Source organism: Salvia miltiorrhiza, chromosome 7 (genome assembly GCF_028751815.1).
Source record: "Salvia miltiorrhiza cultivar Shanhuang (shh) chromosome 7, IMPLAD_Smil_shh, whole genome shotgun sequence".
In the NCBI taxonomy this organism is placed as follows: domain Eukaryota; kingdom Viridiplantae; phylum Streptophyta; class Magnoliopsida; order Lamiales; family Lamiaceae; genus Salvia; species Salvia miltiorrhiza.
The window spans coordinates 51,308,948-51,335,536 of record NC_080393.1 but is presented as its reverse complement, the minus strand read 5'-3'; the positions used below and the strand labels follow the sequence as shown (position 1 = coordinate 51,335,536).

The window sequence follows — 26,589 nt, the reverse complement described above, 5'->3', positions numbered from 1 at the left end:
GTGGATGGAGCATGGAGGTAGACTACTAAATTATCTGATTAAATCAAGTATTTACCCCGTTTATCTTAAAATTTAAATAGATGAACAATCCAAGACCAATTAATTATGGTAAGTGATTAAATAAGAATACTTCACATCAATAGATATGGAATATGATTTAGGGAAAATATCTCAAAATACTCCAAAGTCCAAAGACTCCAAACTATCAGCGTCGCTTGACCTAGAAGTTTGTGTAGTATCTAAGCCCGGCCCATTACGTTGCAGCGTGGGCAAGTTGAAATAAATCAAATTTGTTACTCCCTCCATGGGATCGAAAATGAGACTTTTTATTTTACACCAAATTTAAAGAACTAATATTTAGTGAAAACGTAAAATAAAAAAGTGAATGAAAAAATGAAATAAAAGAGAGAGTGAATAAAAAGTAGCTTTAATTTATTTCAAAAAAAGAAACACATAAAATGAATACGCATCAACTTCGGTGGGACAGAGAGAGTATCAATTAAAACAAATTACAGTAGAATATACTCTACAAATCAATAATATTGTTATTGTAAAATTTATTAATTTAAGGAAATCTATACTATATTAAAAAAAGCATTTTCCAATTTGAAATCAATTTCAAAATTAAGTAGCAATTTTGTAGTTATAATAAAATTGAAGTTTTATGTTTAAACTATATTTTTCTTTTTATTTTTCATTTCTTTAACTTCTTATTTGTTGTTTTATTTCTTCCAGAATTATGAAATTCGATTAATTATAAAATATTTAATATGCATATCAAATTAAAGATCACGATAAGAGCTTTAATTTGATATATTTTATATAATTATTTGATTTAAAATGTACAAATTAAATTTTTTAAATATTAAAATTTTATAAATTTCTCTCTCCTCTCCCATCTTTTTGAAAAAAATGTATTTTTAATTTTTTTTATTAGTATTTTTTTATTTTTTAACTTTTTTTTTGCTTTTCATAAATTTAATTTTTATTATATTTATGAGTATGATAATTAAATTAGTATTAATTTTTATATAAATATAAAAAATAAAAAATATTTTTCCATGCATTGCACGGGATGCATGGAAACCAGAAACTCTAACAACATCTACCCTTGAGAGAAGACCTTACGAAACCTGGATAATTTCGACCCTTACGAAACCTGAAAAACTGATACCAGATGATGTGAACCTCGCCGGTCTTTGTGTGAACTTTGCCGGACCGAACAAGTAAATACGCGCGGAAGACTTGAAAATACGCAAGATAATTAACAGGAAAGATAAAGATGGAGTATCCCAAAATATCTGAACCTAACCCACGAAGTAATCTAGGCGAACGAATCCCTAAACCCCAACGTATGATTGACGCAGCAACTCGGGGACGCTGAATGACACACGACGAGGGATGATGAACTCGCCGATACGCCGATAAGTTGAATTCGTCTTGGCACAAACAAGAGGAATTCGAAGAACTCAATAGAGATTAACTCACAATTTCATATATCAAAATTAGCTAGGTTTTTTGTTCACATGTAGCCATATATATAGGCAAACTAAAACCCTAATCTAATGAAGAAAATAACGTAAAAACAAGAAAACTAAAAGAAACTTGTTCAGCATGCTTTGACAACTCTTGAGAATGCAGCTCTGCAAAACGCCCGCTCTGGAAAACGCCACTCTGGAAACGCCAACTCTGTTCTGAACGTTAGCTCTGCTCTGGACGTTAGCTCTGCTCTATACTTCAGCTCTGCTCTGAGACTTAGCTCTGCTCTGGAAGCTTATTCTGCTCTGTTCTGGACGTTCGCTCTGCTCTGCAGGTCTGCTCTGCTCTGCAAGTCTGCTCTGCTCTGTAGGTCTGCTCTGCTCTGCAAGTATGCTCTGCTCTGGTCTGCAGGTCTGCTCTGCTCTGTAGGTATGCTTTGCTTTGCAAATCTGCTCTGGCGCAACTTCAGCTCTGGCGAGATTGGCTCTGGTCTGGCGCAGGATTCAGCTCTGCCCTGGCGCGAGCTTAGCTCTGATCTGGCTGCATCACTAACCCCGGTGGCTAATTGGCAGATAGCCGATGTGCATTTCTGCAAAGGAGAGAGAGATTCTCGACCGATTGCATCAGTGCTTATATGGAAGAAAGTTTCTTCACCTTGAACAGCATCGACGATGCACAAGAACAATTCCTTCTGCATTCGAAAATGAGGTCGGAAAAAAGTAAGACCGTATGTCGGATTGTCATTGAAGTAGTCTTGCATAAGACATACATGGGCCTCCTTACGATCACGGTGGTCGTATGATCGGGGACGTTTGACACGCGCCGGCTCTGGCGCCGGTTGGGAGCAGTATGGAGTAAGCACTTGTTTCTGCAACTCTACCCACTCCACGAACTTTTCAGCTACATCGTCGTAATCAGGCGAAGAATTGCCGGGGTTCTGTCATTTTTGGAAGAACAAAGATGAGATTTTTTAAGAAAAATTGAAGGAGGTAGAAGGAGTGGGTTGTGATGGATGAGGGAGGGAGAAGTAGTATTTATAGAGAGAAAAGAGAGAGAAAAAAAAAATTAAAAAAATGCCAAACGGCTAAAATAGCCGTTGAATAAAAAAAAATAATTTACCCAAATAGCTGTTGCCATTTTTAAAATTTAAAATTTAATTTTTTTTTATTTGAGAGCGTGCCGTGCTTGCGCTGCTCGAGTGCTACACGAGCACTCGAGTATGGCTCGAGTAACCTCCCCCCCTCCGCAACGCCCCTACACGAGTGCAACGCTCTACTCGAGTAAGTCATCGAGTAGAGCGTTGCGGATGCTCTTAGTCTGTTTTTCTGTGCTTTCAAATATTCTTAGATTTTTTTTTCTTTTTCTTTTATAAAATCATAATTTAATAATATATATTCAATCATACATGTTTCGTGGTGGATGGGCAGTGAAAATTGATGGTGGACAAGACAATAATATTGTACTGTATTTTGGGTGGGAGAAGCTGGAGCTATTTATGGTGGTGCTTCCTCAAGGTTCCCAGTGTCCCCAGTGTGGCCCACAATCTCTCTTCTCTTCAACAAATTGAAACAAAATGAATTTAATCAATCAATTGAGAAATCATTGTCAACGTAGTCCGGCCCACAAGCCACAATCACAATCATATACGATTAATGTGTATTAATTCTTCGTCTTTGTACATGCTGCTTATAATTGCCTATATATAAATTCCCAAACAGACTACTTTATTATTTCTTCGTCTCAACTAATTTGATTAATACTTTTTTAATCATTTTAATTAAGTTGATCGATTTTTTTATATAAAATAATTTTTCACTTTATTCATTCATTCTATTATTATTATCAAACACACTTTAAATACTAAACATTAATTCCTTAAATTACGTATCAAAAAAAAAATTGATGAAGTTAGATGAGATGAGAAGAATATTAATTAAATTGTTAATTGCCTATATCTACACGAACTAGCTTGATTATCTGAATTCCGAAAATATAATTGAAAGTTCGTGATCTTTTAATGATACTATATTATTGAGTTTTGATCGGAAATGATAAAAAAAAAAGTATGAAAGTTGATGTCATGAAATTCTATATATATATATGGGTGCGCTCTAATGAGACCCTTATTTTTCGTGAGACACTGAGACCCTTATTTTTCAATTAATAAGACATATATACTGATGAACAAGGCAATATATACTGATGAATAACAAAATTTAAAAAGTTGGTAATGAATAAGACATATATACTGATGAACGAGGCAGTATATACTGATGAACAATGCAGCATATGCTGATATATAACAAAATTTAAAATATTTCGCTCCCTCCACCTCCAAGATTCGAACACTGTGAAAAAAATTCATCCTCTAGTTACAATATCAGCCATAAGATTGAAAAAATAAACGCACGAGATCGTGTCTAAAATCTCACTAAAAACCCAACACTTTAATTAATATATATATATATATATATATATATATATATAGGGTCAAGTTAAACAGAGAATTATTATATATTTCATTTTGAACAAATCTATACATTTTACGAACAGATCAACATAACTAAGGAACAGACGTATTTAGTGAAAAAAGAGAAAAACTTGCCACCAGCAGGATTCGAACCCAGGGCAAATTGATGTTCATGCAGTAGATTGATTTGTTCGTAAAAATTATAGATCTATTCGTTTTTATTTCACGAATTCTCTATTCTCTAAATATTTAGCATTCTCTGTTTAACTTTTCTCTCTCTCTCTCTATATATATATATATGTATATATATATTGACCACTTTCGATGACCAAAACCCAACAATATAGGTATCATTAGAGAGCTATTATCAAGATGTTTTCAAAAATATATTTGAATTGCCCATCGAATTTCATACAATTAAGTTATTGGTCAACAGACTTTTGCAATCAGGTTAAATTCCAAAAAATTAAAAGTTCATTTATTTTTTAACCAAAAAAATAGATCTAAACAAAAATTAAAATTCGAGTATAATTTATGTATTTACAGGCAATTAACTCTTAATCAAAAATATATAAGCCCCTTTCTATATATATATATATATATATATATATATATATATATATATATATATATGCTGCTTCTCATACCTAAGAGCATCCACATCGGCTTAATCGAAGGGGCTTACTCGAGTAAGTTCGGCGATGAGTAAGCCGATGTGGGATGGGGCTTCCTCGAGCCTTACTCGATAAAATATGAGTAAGGCTCATCCGCTCTTTTCCCCCCATCGCATGTAGTACACGCGCAAGTTTTTTTTTTTTTAAATATATATAAAAAAATTGAAAATTATCTGGAGGCTGCGGTTGTGGCACCATTGAAGGGGGATGAAGAGTGAAGATGAAGCGCAGAAGGCCTATTATGTTAAATGAGTAGTTATAGTTTTAAAATTATAATTGGGCTAGCTGAAAATGTTTGGGCTTCTATTTTAAATGATCATTAGTTTTAATTTTAAAATTATAATTGGGCTGAAAATGCTTGAGCTTCTATTTTAAATGAGTAGTAAAGAAAAACTGAAAATGATTGGCCTTCTATTTTTTATTGTAATTTTTTCAATTTTTTAATTTTTAAATCTATATTTTAAATTTAGTAATTTAAAGTAATATAATTTAAATTCAAGTAATTGTGCAATTTAAATTAAATGAAAAATGTAAAAATCAAAACTAATGGACATGAGTAAGTGGATGAGTCTCTCCAATGCAGGCTGCTTACTCATAAGTGGTCCCCTACTCCGTTGAGTAAGCTCCTTACTCAACGAATATGGATGCTCTAACGTCTTACTTAGATTATTTTTTTTATTATGATGTAATTTTACATGTTATATATATATATACACATTAAAATTAAAGTTGTGAGAGGCAAAGGATCTCACGAGTCGATGATGCTTACTTATTAAATTATGATTATGTTTTTTCCGTATTTGTTAAACTCCACAGTCACATATCAATTATCATCTTCCATTTCACTCAGCCGCCATGCGAAATTCAGGCAAGCCGAGGCGGCCACATCGTGTGGCGGCGTCGGAATTCCGGCAGCGGTAGATGGGGCGGCGGAAACTTGTTCTTGGCAGCTAGAATGATTTGTTTATGATTGATGAGGATTGCAATTTGCAGGTCATAAAATCATATGTTTTGGAGAAATGCTAGGTAGGTGAAGAATATGAACCAAGTAAGCGAAGAGTGATGAGTATTTATTTTCAATAAGTTATTGTGGGGTATATCAAAATATTCAAAACGGAAATAGACTGCCCTAGGCATGCACTTTCTTGTTTGCCCCCTAATTTTTCGAGGTTCCCATTTTTGGGTCCAATTAAAGCCTAAATGGATGAGTGAACCCTTGTTAATTATTTTAAAATTATATTATTAAAACATATAATAAATTGAGAGTGAGACATAATTGGACACAGTAAATTGTGGGACATAAGATCCCATTTGCTTTCTTCCTTTTCATTTCTTTTCACTCCAAGCGCATCAACAATGGAGGCTTGGCGAGCGGGCGCCGCCCCATGGGGCCCGCTCTCCCCACCCCCCCATGTCGCACCTCACGGGTGAGCTCCTGTCTCCTATATGCACATGGGGCTTAGATGGAGATAGGATTGCGAGCGTACACTGCACGGCCCAATAAAAAAATATGTCACATAAAAAATATATATAGATTTGGGAACGACTCTTTTTAACGAAAATGGCATTTTTTTTTAGAAAGCCGTTGCAACGACTCTTTGATTTTCTTTTTCTTTTTATTTATATTTTTATTCTTTTTTTTTCTTCTATACATACTATCATCTCCCAATTCAATTTCACACAACATTCTTCCTCCTCTTCATCTTCTTCCTTCTATTTTATTTTAGAATGAAAATTTAAAAGAGTAAAAATTTAAAATGCCCACTTCCTTATCTTTTTTTGTAAAAATGCCCTCTCTTATTATACAAAGCATTTTATGCCCTATTCTTTAAATACCCTTTGATGTTGATGGGTGTGCTTGGTTTTCTGTGAAAGTCTTACACATTTGACCGATTTGACAGCTATCAATCATAAAAGTCAACGATTTGACAGCTATCAGTCAAGAATACATATGAACAATGAGCGGCTAGATCATGTGTCCGCCCGGGCGGACACATAATTTCACCGGGCGGACACATTATTTTATCGGTCGGACACATGATTTGGGTGGCAGATCATGTGTCCGGCCGGTGAAATTATGTGTCCGCCCGGGCGGACACATAATTTCACCAGGCGGACACATCATTTTATCGGTCGGACACATGATCTGGGTGGCAGATCATGTGTCCGACCGATAAAATAATGTGTCCGCCCGGTAAAATCATGTGTCCGACCGGGCGGACACATAATCTAGCCATCCACGGTCATATGCACTCTTGACTGATAGCTGTCAAATCGTTAACTTTTATGACTGATAGCTGTCAAATCGGTCAAATGTGTAAGACTTTCACAAAAAACCAAGCACACCCATCAACATGAAAGGGTAAAATGGGTACTTCACATAATTAGGGCATAGAATGCTTTGTATGATAACTTAGGGCATTTTTACAAAAAAACTTAAGGAAGTGGGTATTTTTGCCTATTAACACAATTTAAAATGCCATATTTCTTAAGTTATATGTGAAAAATGTCATCTTTTATTAACATAAGCATTCTATACCCTATTCTTTAAATACCCTTTGATTTGATGGGTTTGCTTGATTTTTTGTGAAAGTCTTACACATTTGACAGCTATCAATCATAAAAGTCAACGATTTGATAGCTATCAGTCAATAGTACATATGACCGGTGGGTGGCTAGATCATGTGTTCGCCCGAGAGGACACATGATTTGACCGGGCGGACACATGATTTCACCGGGGGGACACATGATTTTATCGGTCGGACACATGATTTGAGTGGCTAGATCATGTGTCCGGCTGGTAAAATCATGTGTCTGTTCGGTGAAATCATGTGTTTGCCCGGGCGGACACATGATCTAGCCACCCACCAGTCATATGTACTCTTGACTGATAGCTGTCAAATCGTTGACTTTCATGATTGATAGCTGTCAAATCGATCAAATGTGTAAGACTTTCACAAAAAACCAAGCAAATCCATCAACATCAAAGGGTAAAATAGGTACTTCACATAATTTGGGCATAAAATGCTTAAGTTTATAAAGTAGGACATTTTTCATATACGACATAAGGAACAGGGCATTTTTGCCTATTAACACTATTTTATCTTCTTTTCATTTAAATTGTGCTAGAAAAATAGAGGATAATTGAGGAAATTGGTGAAACAACCACCCCCAACATCCGTCTCCGGCTAATCCAAATTCATTAGACGGAACCTTCTCAGCTCGCCGTTCTCTTAATAATCAAACGTCGTGCTTACGACGGGTCTTGAGGAAAATAACTTGAACGTCAATTTTGCGGCGATAACGAACGATGAGGTGGAGGAGATACCCGTCATACCGACGACGATCAAACAAAGAGGTGGCTACACTCAAGCCGAGACGACACTTGACTCCGTGAAGGGAGCCGACCAAAAGGATGGCGTATATTGGGGCGGCATCGTCACCAAATACAACGAGCACGGCCTCCCAACACCATTCCACGTGACGTGAAGCAAATCAAGTCGCACTTTCAATGCGTCCAAAATGAAGTCAAGGTGTGAGAGGCCATCTACAATTAATGCCGAGCAAATTGGGCCTCCAGTATGTGATCATCGCTCAAACGCAGCAGTTGTATGCATCACAGCATGATGGTGTATTCAAATTAATATATATCCCTATGCTTGGAATGTGCTCCGTGAAATTCAAAAATTCGCATCCATTGGCTATGATGTCCACTTTGCCAAACGTTCAAAGTGCTCGGACAGTCGCTACACAACGACTCTAGAAAGCCAAGCATCTCAGCGAGACTTCAAGGCCAAAAGGCCTCTAAGAAAGATAAAAGAAAATGCAAGAAGAAGGTAGAGTCGTCCGTCGAGCAGAAACGAGTTGTCGAGGCCATGGAAAATATGGTGAAAGTCATGAGGCTTTTCTCCTAAACCCAACAGGACCTCGCGGATGGCATCATCATGGGCAAGGACACGTTGTAAATAAATCACGATGAGTTGGAGTTGCAGTACTTGAAGCAGGTTGAGGATGTGAAACGTCGCTATGGATTAATTTATATTTTTATTTTTAATGTTTTTTTTATCTTGAATTAATTTAGGAATTTAATTTTATGTTAATGTAATTTTAATTTTTAATCAATGCAGTGTTAAATTTTAATTTAAAAGAAATTTATGTTATTGAATTTAATATTAAAATTAATTTAAAAGAACATTAAAAATAAATTAAGAGCCCAGATAGAGAGAGCCCTTATGGGGAAAAAAAGGCTCTTAGGTACTGATGATCACTTTTAAAAGTTTATATGGTGAAGCTGAATGCTCTAACTTCTATCTCACAAATTGTTGGATTAAAATAAACAATTTCAGCTCTTTTGATATCAAAATAGTACTATCACTATTATTGTTTTGTAAACTATATGCCCCCGTCTTTTTTATCCTTTCCACTTAAGATTCTTATGGTAAGGGTATAATGGTCAACTAATTTTGTTTCCTGAGTTCATGTGATTTCTTCTTCTTCTTCTTTTTCTCCTCCTCCTCCTCCTCCTCTTTCTTCTAAGTTACGTGATGCGTCGCGGCGTGGTGGTAGACGATGGTGGCTGATGCGCAGTTGCGACGGTTGCCGCAGCAACCACCGGTGATTTCTCACGTAATAATTCAACAATTTTGATAGAATATTGATGGATCTATAGACATAGAGGCTATGGTGGTTGTTTATGACGGAGTTTACCGGAAATTAGAGAAGGAGGTGGTGGATTACAGAGAAGTTCGCTGGAAACACGAAGAAGAAGGTTGCAAAACTGGTGGAGGAAAATTGAAAAAGATTTTACTGTCAAAATTAAACCATGCATATCGTGTCAGTAAATCCTGCATATTTTGTTAATGAACCCTGCATCTCATATCAACGAACCACGCATCATTTTTTTTTCCTGAAATCTGCTATATTTAAATAGCATGAGAGATTTAGATTTATATGATTATTCAGTCACTTTAATTTCTAATGATAAAGTTGTCAATCACTTTCAAATAATGAAGACTCGTCGAAAATCGGAGAATCGCCGGAAATTGGAGAAAGGGGCGGTGGGTTACAGAGGAGTTCGTCGGAAACACGAAGAAGAATGTTGCAAAACTGGTGGAGGAAAAATTAGAAAGGATTTTGCTGTCAAAATTAAACCATGCATATTGTGTTAATAAACCCTGCATATAATGTCAATGAACCCTGCATCTCGTGTTAATGATCTATGCATTATTTTTCCTGAAATTTGCTATATTTAAATAGTATTGAGAGTTTTAGTTTTATATGATTATTCAATCACTTTAATTTCTAACGACAAACTTGCCGATCACTTTCAAATAACGAAGAGTCATCAAAAACTAAATTAGATATTTATATGTTTTTCTTTTAACTTTAAAACTTTACAATGTTTCGAAATGTATTACATTTAACATTAAATATTTTTTACGTTTAAGATTATGTAATTATTTGTCGCACCTCAAATTCAAAATCTTGGATCCACTACTGGTCATACACATGGTTCTTGCAATTAGTCATGTATTGTTCTATTTGATATTTTTGTGCAATTAGTCGTGCATGATTTTGTTTTATAATATGCATTGTTCTGTTGTGCAATATGCAGTGTTCTGCTTCGTCATATGCATGATTTTAGCAAGAAACGGAAAAAATGACTGTTTTGCCCCTCCGTATTTTTTTTAACAATGGAATCTTTTAGTGTCAGCGCCATGTGCCGTTCATCTGTGCAGTCCGTCTTTTTCAATTAATGGTGTAGATTTGGACCTATATACTACCTAAGGGAAGGGCTATACCGAAACCCAATATATATATATATATATATATATATATATATATATATATATATATATATATATATATATATATATATATATAGGGGTGGGCTACCGTGAGAGCAAATCTTAAAATAAGAAATAAGAGCAATTTTTAATGTATGAATTTTATGTAGAACACGTATGAATTCGCTATATAAAAGTATGAATTGTGAAAAATAAATTTTTGCTACCTTTGAGATTCGAACTCATGACCATAAATCCATCCAACAGGATTACGAATCAACCGTAGATTTTGATGATCTAAGGGCTGAAAATTATTCTTATTTTATATCTTAAGAAATGCTCTTATTTTAGACCTTTCCTATATATATATATATAGGGGGCCGCTCCAATGAGACCCCCTAATTTTAGTGAGATCTAGGGCACGATCTGGTGCGTTTATTTTATCAATCCTATGGCTGATATTGTATCTGGAGGATGATTTTTTTTTCACAGGGTTCGAATCCTGGAGGGAGCAGAATATTTTAAATTTTGTTATTCATCAGCATATACTGCATTGTTCATCAGTATATATGTTTTATTCATTACGAATTTTTTTTCATTAGATATACGTTTTGTTCATTAGTATTATATGTCTTATTCATTGTCCTAGTGTTTCACGAAAATTATGGGGTCTCACTGGAGCGCGCCCCTATATATATATATATATATATATATATATATATATATATATATATATATGGATGAACTCCAGTGAGACTCTTATTTTTCGTGAGACACTGAGACCCTTATTTTTCAATGAATAAGACATATATACTGATGAACAAGGCAGTATATACTGATGAATAACGAAATTTAAAAAATTGGTAATGGATAAGACATATATAGTGAAGTGACCCGGGTTCGATCCCTCTTGGGAGCGAATTGGAGATTGGAGATATAAGGTGGATTTGGTGAATGGGGAGATAAGGTGGTTCTTGGAGTGGATGGAGAACTAATTACTAACATCTAACATGACTTTGCCCGATAAAAAAAAGACATATATATTGATGAACAAAGCAATATATACTGATAAACAATGCAGTATATACTGATGAATAACGAAATTTAAAATATTTCGTTCCCTCCAGAATTCGAACCCTGAGAAAAAAATTCGTCCTCTAGGTACAATATCAGCCATAGAACTAATAAAATAAACACACGAGATCATATTTAAGATCTCACTAAAAATAAGGGTTCTCATTAGAGCGCTCCCATATATATATATATATATATATATATATATATAGGAATGGGATCATATAGATCCCAATGCTTATAATAGATCCCTAGATCCAAATCTTGACCACACATTTATGACATGTGGCGCATCAAGATGGTGACACGTGGCAATGATTCCAAGGCAAAATCTGGAGGGGTAAAATTGAAATGTAATTTTCGGATTTAATAATTAAAAAAATATATATATTTTTTTAGATTTTCTCAAAATAGATATATTTTAGATGCATATAGTTTCACACAAAGATGCATAAAGTTTTCACATGAAATGCATAACTTTGAACAGAAAAATGCATTTAATTTTTCCAGTTTTGGTATTTTCACCACCCCACCCCATACCACCCCCCAATCCAGCCCACACCACCCCCCAACCCTCCCCATTACCACCCCCCAAAAATAGGCATGTTTCACATGCATATAAAATCAAACAAAAATGCATAAAGTTTTCACATAAAATGCATTAAATTATACAAAAAATGCATTTCATTTTAATAAATCTGGTAGTTTCGCCACCCCACCCCTGCCCCTGCCCCCTGCCCCCCCCACCCCACCCACCCCCCCACCCCCCAAATTTTTTTTTTCTTTTTTTCAAAAACTGATTTTCTAATTGCTGGCCCACCCCCACCCCCACCCCCCACCGACCCACCCCCCACCCCCCTCCCCAAAAAAAATTTTATTTTTTTATTTTTTTAAAAACTGATTTTCAAAAAAAAAATTTGGGGGGGGGGGGGGGGGGGTGGGTGGGTGGGTGGGGGGGTGGGGGGTGGGTGGGTGGGTGGGGGGTCAGTGGTCAGAAAATCAGTTTTTGAGAAAAAAAAAAAAAAAAATTGGTGGGGGGTGGGGGTAGGGGTGGGTCAGTGGTCAGAAAATCAGTTTTTAAAAAAATAATTTTTTTTTTTTTTTGGGGGGGTGGGTGGGGGGTGGGGGGTAGGGGGTGGGTGGGGGTGGGGTGGGGTTCTGGGGTGGGGGGGGTGGGGTTGGGGTGGGGTGAAATCTTATGCATATTTATATGAACCTTTATGCATTTTTATATGAAAGTTCATGCATTCTCGTATGAAATTTTATGCATTTAAAATATACCTATTTTGAGAAAATATAATTTTTTTTTTTTTTGAATTTCGAAAAGTACATTCCAATTTTACCCCTCTCCAGATTTTGCCTTGAAATGCCTTGCCACGTGTCACCATCTTGATGCGCCACATGTCATAAATGTGTGGTCTAGATTTGGATCTACGGATCTATTATAAGCATAGGGATCCACCGGAACCCAACCCTATATATATATATATATATATATATATATATATATATATATATATATATATCCATTATGGTTTAGATATCGTCCATCTTTTTCATTGAAATGCATCAAAATATCTTTTAATTCTAGTGCATACCGTGGCTTTACTGTGGCTTTTCAGTTTGAGAAACATATAAATTTATTCTTCTGCTGATATTCATAATGAACGCCCCAAAGGCCAAAACAATTCGCAGAACAACAGTGGCTTTACTGTTACATGACAATATATATCACAAAAGAAAATGGTATTACGTAAATATATAAATTTAGAGGTTTTCTAAAATTATGCTTTATTTTTTTTACATATAAATACCCGACATTTTAAATTTTCTAATTTGCACACAATTTCAAATTTTCTAGTCGAAAATTTCAACGTGGCCGAATCAACTACAAAAAAAAAACGATATAATATTAGAACACACCATATTAATAAAAAACGATGTTCTGATGTATTTTAATAATGCATTACGCACTTTTTTTTATCACTTGTTTGACCACATTGAAAAATTTGACTGCCAACTCAATTTTAATTTAGAGGAAATTTTAAATAATATGAAAAATAAAATAAAAAATAGATTTTTAGTTAAGAAATTAAAGGATTATATATAATTTCAGAAAACTTACAAAATTTATATACTCTCTTTGTCCCTTATATTTATGAATTGTTGTAAATATATATAAAATATATATTTCCCTATTAAATGACTTAACTCTAAACCTAACCCTAGTTTTGTATCTCCTATAAATAGAGACATTTAGTCCTCATAATGATACGCTCATACAGATTTATTCTCTGTACGCTCTCTACGCTAGTCTATCTTCTTCTCCTCTTCTCTTTAGTTTATAACACGTTATCAGCACAATCGTCTCTAATCACGATTGTTCTACATTCATTGTTGAAGGTATGCCCTAGGAAAGAATCGTGTCTTTCCTGCAAGGTACTAATAAATTTATTGAATTTGATTTTGATATTTGCAATCAAATTCATTAAAATTATTTTTATTCGATTGCTTCAATTTCTAATTAAATCTACGATTTTAGATCTGTGAATGAGTTTGTGATGAATTAGTTCTAATCACGGCGGCTGCATATTATATTAAACATTCGATTTTTATAATGATGGATCTCTAGTAATTCACAATTATTTATAGAGAGAGAGAAAGACTTAAATTGTGTCTTGTGTTTGGTAATCACAATTCATATATCAAAATTTGGAACACGAAAATTGTCAATTATAGTAGTATTACCTCTAGTTTTGTCTTTTAATTAATAAAGTTGAAGGCAGATTTGTTCATCAGCAAATTAAAGTTTTCTTTATACTATGTTGCTCGTATATACGTTCGTCTGTCGCTTGTTTGATTCTATGTTAGTCTATATTACACATAAATAATACAACTCGCCTACTTTAATTGCTTTATCAATCGAATTGCCTGTTTTTAATTGATTTATTTATTAATTATTATTATTATTATTATTATATTGTTTCCTGAAGAAACAATAATACATGAATTTACAATTCTTAATAATCTATAAGATTATTAAAAGACAATGTGTTTCCGATGAACACATTTGAATTTATTTATTAATACAATCCCTGAAGGATTGCTTTATTTTATTAATTCATCATTATTGAATGAATTTATAATTCTTAATAATCTTGAAGATTATTAAAAATAAATCGTTGAAGTTCTTGATAAAAATACAACGATATAGCTTCATATTAAATATGAAATATAATGTGTTCCCGATGAACATGCGAGATAAAATTAATATTCCGGAAGAATATTAAAATATTGAGATTGAATTTTTATTTTAAGCTTTATTTTGATATTTCCTTATTATTTAGTATTTAATTTATTATTAAATTGCTTTACTTTATATTGAATTAATATTGATGCTCCCAAAGCAGCACAATTAATATTCCTGAAGAATATTACATGTTCTTGAAGAACAATTTATATTTTAGGTGCTATATGTTTATTTTTGAAGAAAAACAACATATACACATAATTTAATTATTACAAGCTCTTGAAGAGAATTGATCTTCTCAATTCAATTGTTTTTGAACTATTATTGAGAATATGAGTTATACAATTAAAAATTGATAACATTTTTGTATGGGCTCCGGAAGAGCTTCATTGATTTTCCCATGAGAATTGAATAATTATACATGATCTATTGTTTTTATCACATAATCATGTCAAGATGAATTTCAAATTCATACACCCAAATGATTTTAAAATAACTCAAGACTTGAGTATTTGGGTTGTCTACATTACAATTAGTGCGTGATTAAAATACCTCCCGAAGAGGATTTTCCCATCTACTAAATTCTTTTATCACCATTCAAATGCACTCATAGCTCTATGAAAATTATATGTATACTTTGTGAAAAATACATATATAGAGCCAATAATTGAGGATCAATTCATATATTGATACTTTGATTATCCAACTTGAAATATTTTTCGGCATTAGAGGGAGATATATGTGAATGATGAATTATACAATGCCGTAAATTTCTTGTTGGATTAATTATGTTAGATTCACGCATTAATGAACCAAAAGTTCAATAAATTATTATTGACTGCCAAATGAGTGAAATTTCATATACATGTTATATTGCACCACAAATAATTGAAATCCTAGATGGACGAATTTAATTCAATGCTCATTGACGCCAGAAGCGTAAACGACTTATTGGTGCCCAAGATAAAATATCCACAGATTACAAAATCAAATAAAGAAATCAAATCATTCCAAAAACCTCATGAAGAGGATCGTCCATGAAGACGATAATCCCAATACATTTTGCACGTGCATTAAATTATCGTAATATTGAGATTATGAAACAACTAGACCAAATATTATGGGAAATGGTGAAAATTTAGTTTTTATAAAGTTGCCATGAACTTTGGGAATACGTGAGAATCGTATAAAAGAAAAATGATAGTTGTCGACAACACTTTTTGCCTCAACAAATTGTTAGTTCAATTTGAAGATTATTTGGATCCAAAACAAATGATATTAGAGTGCCAGAAGCACTGAAAAATATAGAAATAAACAATGAGGCAGAGCCGAACTCGCTAAATGAAAATAATAAGATGTTAAGCGAGATTAGTAGCTCAAGGGTTTGAGAAACCCAAAATCAATCAAATATATTCTCATGTTATACGTGGCATTATGTTTCGTTATTTATATAACATTTATGGCAGTAATCATTGACATAGATATCAAATTTATGGACGTTATGGTTATATTATTATATAGGCCATTAAACATGGATATATATGTGAAAGTCCATAACCGATTAAATGAATTCTTTCCGAAGAAAGAACATTTGTGAATACTCAAAACTTGAGGAAGTTAACTCATGTCTAAATATGAGTTTTGAAAAACTTAGTTAAACTAAATATCATCTCGACCCGAAGATCGAGAATCTCCCAGATAGAGTATTTCAAACCAATTGACTATATTTTATATGTATTAGTCGACCTACCCAAAGAAGATTTTGAATAATAGCACATCCTTTTAGCTATCAAACGATTATTCTATCACTTGAAGTTGATAAAGACACACCTAAACCAAAAGAAAATAACGAAGTTATTTAGGACCCGAAGTTCCTTACTTGTGTGCTATTGAAGCACTGCTTTTATCATGCATGATATACAATTTGAAGTTGACTTGCTAGCAAGATTTAATGTTTCTTCAAGAAGGAGAATTTTAAATGATATTAACCATCTTATTGGTTATATTCAAAGCAAATTACAATTGGTCTATGTTATGAAAGAAATCGAAATTCAAAATTGATGGATGATGTTGATTATTTATTTAATTTCGAAAACTATAGTGAACACATTCAAGATTGTTATCTTGAGGGGGAGCATGATCTTTTAAATAGTTTCGAAAATTCGACTTTGAAGGTCAATGGCCCTGAAGGCCAAATGGTTGTACTCTTTTTCCCTTACTAAGTTTTTTCCTACAAGGTTTTCTTAGTTAAGGTTTTTAACGAGGCAACTAGTGTAATATATGAGTAAATATACGTCTTGTACTTTTTTCCTCTACCGAATTTTTCCCATAGGATTTTTATGGAGAGGTTTTTAACAAGGCGTGAACATCTAGACTCTAACATCAAATAAGGAGTTTATTTGAAGTCATATTGCACACAACTCAAAGGATACATGAAGTTCGATCAAGCGATAAATTGGTGGACTTATTCACAAAGGCATTACCAACATCAACTTTCAGAAAGCTAGTACACAAGATCGACATGCATCGACTCAAAGATATACAACGATCATTTTCAGGGGGAGCAGCTGTACTCTTTTTCCTTACACTAGGTTTTTGTTTCATTGAATTTTTCCTAGCAAGGTTTTAAGGAGGCAGCATATTTTTAGGATTAGTCATTTAAGGGGGAGTGTTGTAAATATATATAATATATATTTCCCTATTAAATGACTTAACTCTAAACCCTAACCCTAGTTTTGTATCTCCTATAAATAGAGGCATTTAGTCCTCATAATGATACGCTCATACAGATTTATTCTCTTTACGCTCTCTATTCTATCTTCTTCTCCTCTTCTCTTTAGTTTATAACATGAATGCATTTCTTTTTTGATATGTACTTCAAATTAATTATACACACTCTATTTTTGGATATTGCTCCACATATAATTTTCATAATTTTATTTTTATACCTTACACTATTTATTTATAATTTTTTTTTATAATATCTCAATATAGGATTTTTTTTCACTATTAACATTTATTTTTTATTAAAATTTATATCGTGATCAACTATATATTTATGAGGTACGGATGTAATATTTATAAACAAATAACCAAAGGAAAAGGTATGGATGTGTCATGTAAAAGGGCCCAACATGAATAAATGGAAATAAAATAAAACAACAATAAGAAAAGTTAAATTAGGTTTAATTTGGTTATATATGGCTGTGAGAAGGCGAGACTGACAATTTATTTCTAAACAAGGGACAAAATCTGATCCGGTTTTCATCACTGAAACGCGGGCCCCACGTGCTCACCCAAAACCCTAAATGCCTCTATTATTTCGTGTTTCTATTTTGGGATATTTTCTGCTAAATATAGATTAACTTTCAATATTTTTTTATTTTTTCCATATATTTAAAATTTGAAAAAAGATACGGCATATTTCAATTTTTTCTAATTTTTTTCATAGTAACTCTTTCCGATGAAATTAAAGTTAATGTACATAATAATGCTAACATGCAAAATAACTTAAGTGAAAATCATTCTCTATGAATTGAGGAGACATAATAAAGTTGATGTAAAATTCCTCGTGCTTAAGTATAAAAAGTTTAAGTCAAAAGTCCTAATTAGTTTTTATTTTGGTGTATTTCATACCTGTGAGAAAAATCAGAAAAAAGTTGAAAGGTTATGTATTTTTTTAAAAAAAAAAATTAAAGATCGTGGGAAAAATCAGAATTTGTTGAAAGTTTGTGTATTTTACGACAAATACCTCTTCTATTTTCTATATTATCTCGTGTATTTTTTTTAATAATACTATTTGGATCAATTTGATTCGAATTATATATATTATATTGAAAATAAAACTTTTATTAAATATTTATATTTTCAATAAATTTTTTGACTTATTTTCTGATTGTGAATTAATATTATTTTCTTTGGAACAATAAAGTAATTAAGTAAATTATAATTTCCGTATGTTCACGCTTTAATTTTTTTTGGCCATGATTAAAATGAATCATGCTCTAGTAATACATCTAATTAATCTTTTCTTATTTATAAATTTTATGAATTTGTACATGTATTCTTTTATTCTTGTTTAAAAAATTATTTTCGCTTAACCCATTCCCTGTTTAATGATTCAGAAATACTATGATCCACTGATATTTTATAGCGCAGCATATCTTTTTTAATATTTGATTTGCATTAACATTTTGTTCGCTTTTTTATTTCAAAAATGTAATACTCTCTCTCTCTCTCCATCTTAATTCAATAGGTTAAAAGGCTAATACTCCTTTTATTTGGAAGGTATGAGAGCGGAGTACCTTTTTTATATATCTTATCAAACGTAATATTGATATTTAATAAAATAATATATATGACAGTCAAATTAAGATATCACATATTTATCCCATATCACGTAGTAAACGAGCTCTAAGGGGCTGTGACTGAGTATTTTTATCCTCAAAAGTAGATTTTTACAATCTCACCCTATCAATGAAATATGAATCAGTTTAAGTGATAGACATAATCAAAGGTCTTGAAATATTTCGAAATTTTAATCTATAAAAATAAACAAAAGGTTAATTTTATCATTTTTATCTATCAAAAGTAATCCGTCAAAAGTAAGTGCATCTAAAGATCTTAGTTGTAACATGTCTTCACGTTGAATTTCTTGCTCACATTTCCTTTGAAAGTTTGGAGCACTAAATTAATTTCGTACGTGTAAATCCTTTTATAAGTAGATCTGTTATGTTTCTTAAATCTCACAACTCTAACAAGATAACTCTCTATTCAACAATACTTTAAGGAGGTTTTACTTTGCATGATTGAGTAATTTTACCTTTAATAGGATTTCTTCAATCACACCCTTTCAATAGAATAAAAATCAAACAAAAATAGTTTTAATATAAAAATCATCAAGGGCCTTGAGATATCACAAAGTTCGAATCTATCAAATAAAACAAGAGATTAACCTTACTATTTTTATCTACCATTACATAATTGTAAAAATGCATGATCTAGTATTTGTTATCCTACGGAGTATGATTTCTCTAATCTCACTCTTTCAATGAAATGTAAATCAAACAAAACTAATTTAAATAATAAAAAATAATCAAGAACTTTGAAATATTTCAAAGTTTCAATCCATCAAAATAAATAAAAAAAATTAATTTTTATCTATCAAACTTAATCCTAAGAAATAAACGTCCCTGATAAGACTACTTTAAATTGTTCCTCAATTGTTGCTTCACAATTGATCATATATATCTGAGTCGAATCTATCTCGTATCTCCATAGATAGTACACACACTGTTGTTTGCAAGTGCAACAGCTGCCTCTAATTAAGGAGGGATACATGAGCTGCCAACAGATTCCTCATATGCTATGCTTATTGACCTGCGAATTTCAGAGCATTAAATTCTCATTCTACAGTGGAGTTAGAAATACAAGTTTGTTTAATTGTGCAATGTGTTTAATTTAATTGCGTTTATGATTTTTTATTCGACTCTCATATTTATCCATATATTTTTTTAGTACGTTTCTTGAATTTATGTACATCCTATTTTTGGATACTACTTAATACATAATTTTAACAATTTTACCCTTATAACAACACTATTAGTTTATCTATAATCAAATCGACTTAACAATATCATTCGTGTGAAATCCTTTTCTACTATCAATACTCTAAACAACTTTTATTAAAATTATGTCGAAAGCAACTATCCATATTTATGAAAGATGAAATGAGTATGTTATACCTGTGTTTAGGAGTGTGTATTTTTGGTTTTCGGTTCGATTTTTTTGCTAAAATCAAATCAAACCAAACCAAATTTATATTTGGTTTAAAAAAATCGGAACAATAGAACTGAAAAATCAAAATAGTCCCAAAAACCGAAAGAATCCTAAAAAGGAAAAAATTACGAAAAAAATTAAATTAAATTGTACTCCTTAATATCATAATTATATATAAGTATATATACATATTTTAATATCAAAGTTATATATCAGTATGTATGTATATTTGTATATATATATTAAGTAGGTGGGCTAAAATAAAAATATCTCTTAAAATATAAAATAGGAATCATTTTCAAGATCATCAAGATTTACGGTTGATTCATCACTTTCTTGATGAATTCATGGTCCTGACTTCGAATCTCATAGGTAGTGAAAATTTTATTTTTCGCAATTCATACATTTATACAATGAATTCATACATTTTAGCTGGTTCGTATTTTATATTTTAAGAGTTGTTTTTATATATCCTAGCACCTCCCTATCAAGTATATATATATAAGAGAGGGCTAGGGTATAAACACTTGTTAACATATAAAATATGAACTAGTTAAAATGTATGAATTTTATGTAGAAGACGTATGTATGAATCGCGAAAAATAATTTTTTTGCTATTATATTACTATATAAATATAATTCGGTTTTCAATTTTATTCAGTTTTTACAGAATCTAATCGAATCGAAAAATCAATTTTATAAAATAAAACCGACCAAATCAAACCGAAAAACTAAAGAGGTGGTCTCCTGTACAACCCGGGTTGTACCCGACCCAGATCCTGACCTAATTGGACTATCCTGACCTATTTTTTCTTGAAATGACACTAACACTATAACACGATATTGGAATGATACTAACACTATTTTGTTTTACAAATGACAGTAACACTATATATTGAAATGATACTAATACTATGTGTAAAATAACACTAACACTATACTGAAATGACACTAACACTATGTAAATGACACTTACACTTGACATTCGGATAGGATAGTCTAATTGGGTTAGATCCGGATCGAGTACAATTCGAATGTACTGTACACCAAAGTGTACAGAAAATTTTGTGAAAACTAAGAATACCAAAATCATATTTTAATATTTCGATCTAATATTTTCAAAATACCAAAGTCATGTGCAATATAGTACTATATCTGTGTAGTTTTCTCCTTACCTTACCTTGTTTGTGGCTAAAAAAGGTAGAACACGTTTTTAATGCTTTGGGATAGAGTAACTCCAGAGTGACATATCATCTTGCATTTGGAAGTCATCATTGTAGAGAGGAGGCGGCGACATCATCAACCCCTCCGCCATATCCCACATCAATCCTTCCATTCCAACCACACCTTCTTCCTCCATGAGCAATGATATCTCCGTCGTCGTCAAGGCGGCGGTTGTGCGGGGACGGAAGGCCTCGGCTGCCTCGGCCGCGGCCTTCCGAATGTCGTGAGCGCTGGAAGATGCCGGAAGGGGCAGCCGCCACGTGGAGTCGGCGAAGTTGAGGCAGGCGGAGCGGCCCCTCAGCGCAATCGCGGCGACATCATGTGCACGTGCGGCCATCTCGACGGTGTCGAAGGTGCCGAGCCAGATTCTCGTTTTCTTGTTCGGCTCTCTGATCTCGGAAACCCATTTGCCGGATTTCCGCAAGCGCACGCCGCGATAGACGGGGTGGCGCGTCTCGTTGAACTTCTTCCGGCCGGCCCGCTTCTTGGGCTGGTCGGAAGCTAGAATCACTTCGGTGGCGCTGCCGCTGGAGCCGCCGAAGTGGGATAAAGAAGCAGAAATGCCAAGCTTATCCATGTAGTAGCTAGTGTTTGGGGTTTGTGAGTGAGGAGTTGAGAGTAGAGTGTTTGCAATTCAACATTATATATATTGGGAGTGATGTTTATAGTGATGGAGATGTTTTGGTGTTTGGTTTTAAAAGGGCAAAAGGCAGGTCGAGGAATGAGGGATTCAATAATAGCGTAGTAGGCGAAGCTGTTACGTTAACTTATATCAAATGTCTACCCGACCTAATCTAAGATGCCAACACGTTGCCCAAGTCGTTTTTCTTCAATTCAGTGCTTTCGGTTTTATAAGAGCATCTTTGTCACACCCCAATTCTGGAAAAAATAATTGCAATCGAATCACAACAAATTCATAGAATTAACACAAGGGAAAAATTTGATTGACACCCGAATAGTAGGATGACAAGTCGGACAACGCCCCTTTGGATCATAAATTTTATTTCATGCTTCTGACAACCGACATTCATTAGCATAAAACTAGGAGTTAAGAGTCTAGTTCAATCAGGGATATCATTTGAAATATGACATTAGATAAGAGTAAATGCTACAACGGAAGTCTAAATAGGAAATTGAACCCTAGCCCCAGCTCAGTCCCGTCAGCACTAGCCAGTCAACCTGAAAATATTTGAAAGTATTTGAGCTAAGTACTAATATATTTTGTGGGCATGCATTTTCTAAAACATTTCATATTTTCGTAAAGACAGTTTATCCAATTATACTTGACATAGAAAGTTTTAAATATTTTTGTTTTATTATGTTTTATTCTACGCTGAATATGCATTTAGATGAGAGAGGAGAAGTGGTATCACCTCCTTCGAAATTGCAAAGAAACTGTTAAAAGAATTGTATTTTTTTTTCTTTCCAAATGTATTTACACTGCATTTATTTGTTTACATTCTGCTTCTTTTCCTTTCATTTTCATATTTTTTTTTGTTTTGCTTTTCATTTTTCTTACATTTTATTTAAATTTTTTTATTATGTTTTATTCTTAAATACATATATAATTACATTTTGTTTTAAATAATTTTTATTTATATTAATTATAAATAAGTAACAAATTAATTTATACTCCTCCGTCCACGAAAGAAATTCTTATTTTTCTTTTTTGGGACATCCACAAAAGAACTTTCTACTTATTTATGGACTATACTCCACCACTCTTAATACTAATTAAAACAACATTTCATCATTCTCAATATACTCAACAACCTTTTCTCCACTTTCAATACACTCAATAATTTTTTTTTTAAATCGATCTGTGTCACTCCTTCCTAGGGGGAGTTCTTTCATGGATGGAGAGAGTAGTATTAAATTATAAAAAAATATGAAATTTAAATTAATGTGAATAAATATTAAATTGATGAAAAATGGGTTTAATATAATGTCAGCAGTAGGCATTGTTGGAGGTGAAAATAAAGAAAAGAAATAATTAAGATGATGTGTATTTGATGATATCAGCAAAAACTTGTAACTAAGCGGGTACGAACAGAGATGCTCTAAGAGCACCCGCAACGCTCTACTCGATCGCCTTACTCGAGTAGAGCGTTGCACTCGAGTAAGGCGTTGCGGGGTGCCCTTACTCGAGGCTTGCTCGAGTGTTCGAGTATGCACGAAGGAAGGGAGTGTATGGCGCGTGCAATGCACGCGCCCGAATTTAAAAAAAAAAATGAATTTTGAAAAAAAAAATTGACTGTTATTTTCTTGGAATTCGTGCCTTAACCGTCTGAATTTTTTTTCTCTCTTCTTCTCTTTAAAAACCCTTCTCTTCTATTTCTTCTCCACACATCTTCTTCATCTACAATTTTCTTTCTTCCATTTCTCCTGATATTTTCTTTCTTCATACAACCCTTACTATGATCCTAATTGGAGCCCCAATCTCTCCGCCGATTATCACCCCGATATGGGGGGATCAACTTGGAGGAGACCCCAGCAAGTGCCGAGGATGCCCCAGCAAGTGCCGAGGAAAGTGCCTCCAAATCAAAGAAAGGCGGTCGGAGGAAGGAAATCGCCCACAAAATCAAGCACGACAAGCCGACGGCGGAAGGAAGACTCCGTCATACTTATCTTCCCGAGCATACGGATCTCATCGTCCAAGTTTGGACGGAGGAGACGAACGACGCCATCCGTGAGACGGATCCAAAAGGGGAGGCGTATTGGGGACGGATCCGCGACCGTGTCAACCCCTTCATCGGTGTCGAGCTTAAAATCCGGCAAATTCAAGGCCACTGGGCCCGAGTGAGCGCGGATGTGCGTCTCTGGGAATCTATTTGGGTGGAGACACGCAACAATTGGCCTTCCGGCCATTCTGACGATATGCTCCGTGACAATGCCCAAATCCTCTTCAAGGAGCGAAGCCCACAAAAGGCCGCATTCAACTTTTGGAACGCGTGAAAAGTTCTCCGGAACAATCTCAAGTTCAAGTCGATGTACCTCGCCGGAGACATGCATGCCTCCAAGAGGACAAAGACTACGGAAGAGGGCGGCTTTACCACCTCGGCGTCGGGCGAGAAGATCTCCTCTTCCCGGTCCATTGGCAATGCGGCGGCGAAAGCGGCAAAGGGGAAAGGGAAGGCATCGGCGTCGCAGATGAGCTCGGAGCCTCCACCCGAAATAGTGGAGAGGTTGGACAGGTCCGACCAACAGATGAGGGCATTCACCGCCCAGTACACCAGGAGGAACGATATCAAGGAGAGAGAGCTCGATATGCAGCTCCTCAACACGGATACGACGCACATGACGGACACACAAAGGGCATTGCACGCGTCCATGGTCGCCGACGTGCTCAAGCGTCGTGGTCTAGACTAGAATTTTAATTATGTAATTTTAATGATGTTTTAGGTGTTTTTAATTTTTATGTAATTTTTAATGATGTTTTAGGTGTGTTTAATTTTTATGTAATTTTTATGATGGTTTAGTTTAATGGTGTTTTTAACTATTAGAAAAATATGTTATTTAAATTTGAGTAAAATTAATTTAAATGAAAAGCCTAAAAATCAAAATTAAAAAAATCAAGTAGGCTATCAAGTAACCCCAATACAGCACTACTTACTCAATGTGGTCCCCTACTATCAAGTAAGCTATCAAGTAAGCCCATTGCGAATGCTCTAAGTAAGTTGTTTTAATTTTATACTTTTTGATCCTTTATTTTTGTTTTCGAAAATGTGCATGACTTTTATGAAGCCACGTTAAAGGCAGCTATTTTTTATTTATTTACCAAATTTGTACTAGATTTGTTTATTTTTATTTTGAAAATAGAACTCCTCTTTCTCTTCAAAAATGCATGGCCTTTTATTTTGTTTATACATTAGGGCGTGTTTGGTATCTTGGGATAGATATAACAGTATTGATTAAATCCGGTTAGATATGCTAATTAAACAAAGATTAATTACTATAACCCGTACAAAAGCACTAATACGCCCTAATCCATGCAATCAATATCAGGTGGGTTTGTATATTTGATATCAAATAGAAGATATAGCGTCAAAAAATAATGTATATATAGTGTAGAGTTATAATTTAAAATAAAATATATATTACGTATTCTATTATTAAAAAATAATAAAAATCAAAGAAAAAAACTATGTGGGCGGAAAAATTATTAAAAGACTTTTTTACCTCAACATTTTTATTGTAATTTTTTTCATAACGTCAATCCTATCATTGTGAATTCTTCTTTGTTCTATTTTTTATTTTGTTCTATATTAAACTTAAATAGTGTATTTTAGTTAAAATTACATGTTTTTTTATTATATTTATAAATAAGATAATTTAGTTGGTATCAATTTTATATATATGAAGAAATATAAAAGTATTTTCCGTGCATTGAACGAGATGCAAATGCCAGTAATATACTCCATCCGTCGTGCATTGCACGAGGGAGGCACGAGTTTTAAAAAAATTGTGTTGTTTATTTAGTTAGTGGAGAAAGAAGCCCACAAATAAAGAAAACTGGAACAAATTAATTAAGTTAGTGAATGGAGAATGTGGCTCACATGTTAGTAAGTGGAGAAATTGACACACAAATTTACTAAAAATAGATTATGACAACTTTTTGTGGACGGACCAAAATAGCAAGTTAATTAGGACAACATTTCAAGGACGGATGGAGTATTAAAAAGGCAACTTTAAGTTGAAATCAATTTTAAAAGTAAGTGGTAATTTTGTGATTATAATAAAATTGAAGGTTTATTTGTCAACTACTCCCTCTGTGCCGAAAAGAAACATGACATTTCAGCTGGGACGGAGAGAGTATATTTTTTCTTTTTCTTTGTCATCTTATTTTTCTATTTT

The 26,589-nt window shown here is 33.4% G+C and overlaps 1 protein-coding gene across 1 annotated transcript; it reads right to left on the bottom strand.

The window, feature by feature from the left end:
• Positions 1-19,890: 19,890 nt before the first annotated feature.
• LOC130994707 (dehydration-responsive element-binding protein 1B-like) lies at positions 19,891-22,443 on the bottom strand. The gene is made up of 2 exons (XM_057919781.1): positions 21,692-22,443; positions 19,891-20,112 (listed from the first exon to the last, which is right to left on the bottom strand). The coding sequence occupies exon 1, from the start codon at positions 22,310-22,312 to the stop codon at positions 21,725-21,727; it is 588 nt and encodes a 195-aa protein (XP_057775764.1). The 5' UTR covers positions 22,313-22,443; the 3' UTR covers positions 19,891-20,112; positions 21,692-21,724.
• Positions 22,444-26,589: the final 4,146 nt, after the last annotated feature.

Coding starts and splice junctions, on each gene's coding strand:
- LOC130994707 (XM_057919781.1), bottom strand. CDS start 22,312: ATGGATAAGCTTGGCATTTCTGCTTCTTTATCCCACTTCGGCGGCTCC.